A 5,181-nucleotide genomic window follows, 5' to 3' on the forward strand; every position below is an offset into this window, starting at 1 on the left:
ACTACCCTAATAACTAGAACTAATAACGACTACCCTAATAACTAGAACTAATAACGACTACCCTAATAACTAGAACTAATAACGACTACCCCAATAACTAGTAGTAATAACGACTACCCTAATAACTAGTAGTAATAACGACTACCCTAATAACTAGAAGATTAGTTCTAGTTATTAGGGTAGTCGTTATTAAACGACTATCCTAATAAAGAAAAGGGTATGAATAGAATACATTAATTAACCCAAGACCAGTTGTTTTCAAACCAGCATCTTGTTCACAACTACTTAATAAACTCAAAAATGTACTAGTTGTTATGTGATTATGTTAGTTTATCCACATTAGGATAGTCGTCATTAGTCTAGTTATCAGGATATTCGTTATTAGTTCTAGTTATCAGGATATTCGTTATTAGTTCTAGTTATTAGGATATTCATTATTAGTTCTAGTTATCAGGATAGTCGTCATCACTTCTAGTTATCAGAATAGTCGTTATTACTTCTAGTTATTAGGGTAGTCGTTATTAGTTCTAGTTATTAGGGTAGTCGTTATTACTTCTAGTTATTAGGGTAGTCGTTATTCGTTCTAAGACAGGATCCCTTGGACCTTCATAGGGTTGCGACAGGATCCCTTGGACCTTCATAGGGCAACTCAGTATGCTAACTGACATATTGCACTAAAATATACGTCATTGAAAGTAAATGAAATGGTTGTATACTAAAATATACGTCACTGAAAGTAAAGACACAAACGTATGAAATGGTTGTATACTAAAATATACGTCACTGAAAGTAAAGAAACAAACGTATGAAATGTTGCATACCATGCTTACGAATTAACCTGTAAATTAACATGGACCGGCCATGCACTATATTATTAGATAACCCAAATAATAATAAAAAACGTTTTGTCCTCTGTCCATAGCAGGTATGTTAACTCGAATTGTAGGACTTACCGCCAAGCCACGGGGGGGGGGGGTATCTTATCAGGATATTCAAGACAGTTTGGTCACTTAGTTAAGGTCAAAAGTGCACAATAGCCTATCTGTCATTTTTCCAACGCGGGAATCGAACCAAATTCATTCGCTCTCATTTTACATTGTTTAAAATCCGAGTTCTTAAACGTTTATATTTATTCTAATTTGATTACTATTGTCTTTATACTTTAAACCATACGATAAAAAAGTAATAATACATAAGTTACTGAGCCGATATCTTAATTTAATAGAACATAAGTAAGACTGTTGGTTTAGTTGTAGGTCTTTGTCTTTCAGACATTGCGTGTCCCAATAACCAACTCAACTGCGACGTCTACTCCGAAGATGTTCACACGCACGTGGGTGGTGATCGATTACACGTGCCACGAACTTTACCCATGTCGAAATGTTTATTAGTAAATAAGCAAAACTACACCATGAGCTATCTGTACAGTGCCCACTAAGGGTAGCAAAACCCGGTTTATAGCGTTATAAGCCTTCAGACTTGCTGCTGTGCTCGAGATGTATTAACGGAGCCACTAGTCAAAGACACAATTCGGCCTCCGTTATACCGCAAACCGCGGTTGTTTGTCTTACATAGTTCTCGTTCTATTAAATTAATAACGCGGTTCGAATAAAACCTTCAAATATGCTTCCTATAATAAATCATGTGACTGTAGGGACTAAAGTTGAACATCATTTAATTCACGAATAAAAACCGAGATTGTTAATTAGATAAATATCATTCAAAAACTGGAACGAGCCATTGTTTCGTTCTTGTTGTAATTTTTTAAAATAATACGTGCATATGTGCTAGAAATATAATCAGTATATACAGGATATTCTCTAGTTGAGTATTCTACATTAACCAAAGAAAATCTAAAAGAAAAATATTGTTAATGAGAGTAACAATCGAGGTGAACAACCCTGTTACCATGTCAGTGTTGTACTTGAACTGTCCAACAGGTGGCGCGACGACTAAAAACGTGCTAGACAGTGATTTAATTGTTTTGTCTGTTGCAAACCACTTCTGGCGTCCCAGCTGTTTTCTGAATTCAATCACCGGAGGATGCTTTTTCGGAAATCGTTTTACAGATTGATGTCACTGTCGTAACGAGTCCCCATCTTAAACGAGTCTGATTGTAAACCCAACTTAACATTTGTACTTGTAACATTTGTTCACTTTTGTTGACGAAGCACCAGTCACGAAAATTTCCATTTTGTTCTTTATCTTCTCAGGCATGAATTTTTCTAAATTACTACAAAAAAAATATATATATATAGATGATATTTCTGTAAAATCTGATAAACTTACAACAACATCAAAAGATAAAAATATCTAGGCTTAATGCTTTATCGTTAAACATTACGTTCTTTAACACGAGTGAAAATTAATATTAAATTTGTTCACAGGTTGGCCTAATGATTAGCGTGCTGAGCTGTGGTTAATAGAGTCCATTCAGTTTAAAATCATGTAACCTCGAAGGTCATCCTGCGGGTAAGTTAGCTCATATAAATATTTCATTTTTTATTTAGTTTTACGCAAAGGCTAGCTGCACTAGTCGTCCCTAATTTTGAAATGAAATAAGTGTTTGATTGTTTGATGAATTTCGCGCAGAGATACTAAAATGTTATCTGCGCTAGCTGTCTCAAATTTTAAAGTGAGGGAATTTACCCCCCACCGCCAACTCTTGGGCTACTTGTTTATCAACGAAAAGTGGGATTCACCGTTACATTATAACACCCCTACGGCTGAAAGAGCATGTTAGGTGACGGGATTCGAACTTGCGACCTGCAAATTGCGAGTTGAGTGTCCTAACTAACAGGCCACAAAGAAAAACATCACGTTTTAACCAACTTTGAAAAAAAAACGTTTTTTCGTGTGGCTTATAATTCGTGCTCTTTTTAAATAAAATAAAATCCACTGATTTCTTTGTAAATGCTGAAACGTAACTAACTAGTGAGAAACCTTTAGCTATTTGGTCAAATATATACTTTTTCACACCTTTTAATCAACTCTTTATTCACTGCCTCAAAACGCGCCCTCTAATTCTTGACGATAACAGGGCAAACTCCGAATTCTACCGCTTAGCCATACTGACGCAGAAAGTTTTCGATGTAGTTACGCTTCCATCTAGTGATATAAATCCGCATTAAATAAAGATTCCAAGCCTGTATAATATTAACGAAGTAACTTACAGAATATTAAAAGTATAATGTATTTAACTAGTATCATATATAGAAGTAGTAGAAAATTTATCTGTTTGTATTTCATACTTCTAATTTGGTGGGTAAAAGCTAATAGCAACTAATTATTTAGATATGAACACAAAATACTATCACTTGAGTTGGGAACTATTTTCCCCAAAACTCCTGCTTTCACAAAATGTATCTTTTATCAGTAATAGTTCTCCCCAGGTGGCCAAGCGGTTAGCTTAAGGGCTTATAACAATAAAATGCGGAGTTCGATACCTGTCGCGGACACCTTACATAGAGTAAATTGTATAACTCTGTGTTTAACAATTAAACAAACAAATCCTCAATAATTAACTGGCATTGCAGCTAAATTATTATAAGTTACCTAGAATAAAACTTAGCTACTTAAAAAAATAATTGGTCACTAATTATCCTCACTTTGATATACACAGTTTGCTTTAATGGTTCCATACTTTCATACTTACGCAATTGTTATAAACTACCAATGTAATCAAATATAGTCTGAGAATCTTATTAAAATTGTTAACCCTTGCAAACAATGTTTATAACACAACTTCCGGTTTAAAAACGGATATGCTTTACAATTCTAAGATCCGGTTTTAGATAGTTTAGTTTCCTTGTTAATGCAGGGACTTTGAAGTTTGATTTTACAAATTTATTAACTATTTTATCATGAAATTCAGAAACATAAAATTCTTACCTAATTATTTCAATTTTGTCATTACTCATTGAGTTACCCAGTTCACAAATAACTCGATTAAGACATTGCTCGTTTTCCACTGCTGACCGATAGATGGCGTAGTATTTCTCCAGTTTATTGCGGTATCCACTGAAAACGTCCATTTTCTCTTGTGTATCACGTTTTCGACGGCTGCTACTGGTAAGAGATGATGATACCGAAGGCAAAAGGAGTCCTAGACCAGCCAGAGCTAATATGGGCATTATCAATGAGCCCCAGCCAAGAGCTGATTGGGGTTCTGCACTAAATGATCCTATAGCGGAGCTAGCAGAAGGCCGTAGGTCACCATGTCCACCGTAATTGCCTTGTCCATAACCACCGAATCCTCCTGGAACCCCGAACTGGCCATATCCACTACCTGCTCCGTTGCCTCCATAACCACCTGCCTGTGTAAAACCAGTCCCGTAACCTCCTGGCACAAACTGATTTAAACCCGGACCTCCTGCAACCCCCAGACCGCCGCCGCCATAGCCTGCAGCAGTCAACTGACTAATTCCGCTCGGTGTTCCGAGTCCGTAGACTCCTGCGGCTGTTTGAGCTGGAACACTGTTAACTCCATAGCCTCCAGTCGGCGCTGCTAAGCCACCGTAACCCCCAGGGTTAACCTGGCTTATATCGCTGGCAGCGCCGACACCTCCGAAATCACCGCCTGTGAAGCCGTTTACACCACCAAATCCCGCGCCCTGACCTCCATATAACGCGGCATTTTGGTTACTTGCTGCTCCCTGGTATACCGAAGAAGCTCCAAGGTTCTCTCCTAAATTGGAGTCGTAAGGAGCACTGACAGGGTTATAATTGGAGGCAGAAGTTTCGTAATCTCCTACAGACTGTCTCTTCTTCTCCTGGACGGGATAGTAGTAATAGTACAGGTTACCCTTGGATGGATTACTAGAGCTAACTTGTCGTCGGGTCGAACTGGCATTACTTTGATTATCTTCCCGTTTCACCACAGAACTGTCAGCTTTGGAACATGCGCAGACTAAGGCACACACACTGACGATCACTAGTGTAGCTGGTGGCATGATTTCCTGTAACATAATGGTTATAACAGAGAATCAATTTAAAAAAAAACATCCAAAATTCTAAATATTTTTACTGAGCCAATTAAATGCACGTAAACGTTCTTAAGAGGGGGTAATCAGACAGCAGCGTCCTTCGTTGACTGTCACAATTATAACCCACACACACAGATGAAAGAATACAACCATTTCATACGTTTGTTTCTTTACTTTCAGTGACGTATATTTTAGT

The 5,181-nt window shown here is 37.3% G+C and overlaps 1 protein-coding gene across 2 annotated transcripts in view; it reads right to left on the reverse strand.

The window, feature by feature from the left end:
* Positions 1-679: 679 nt before the first annotated feature.
* The window catches only part of LOC106477197 (spidroin-1-like), a 7,672-nt gene continuing 3,170 nt past the window's right edge, over positions 680-5,181 (reverse strand). Inside the window, exons 2-3 of one of the 2 annotated variants that reach the window (XM_022380850.1) lie at positions 3,892-4,958; positions 680-2,233 (exon numbers count right to left, since the gene is read on the reverse strand). In XM_022380850.1, the coding sequence (XP_022236558.1) occupies positions 2,128-2,233; positions 3,892-4,952 (1,167 nt within the window). In that variant the 5' untranslated portion in view covers positions 4,953-4,958 and the 3' untranslated portion in view covers positions 680-2,127. Of the gene's footprint in view, positions 2,234-3,891; positions 4,983-5,181 lie in introns of those variants that run through there. The other variant, XM_013937789.2, reaches the window with a different exon arrangement.

The sequence above is a fragment of the Limulus polyphemus genome, unplaced genomic scaffold (genome assembly GCF_000517525.1).
Source record: "Limulus polyphemus unplaced genomic scaffold, Limulus_polyphemus-2.1.2 Scaffold13310, whole genome shotgun sequence".
Lineage (NCBI taxonomy): Eukaryota > Metazoa > Arthropoda > Merostomata > Xiphosura > Limulidae > Limulus > Limulus polyphemus.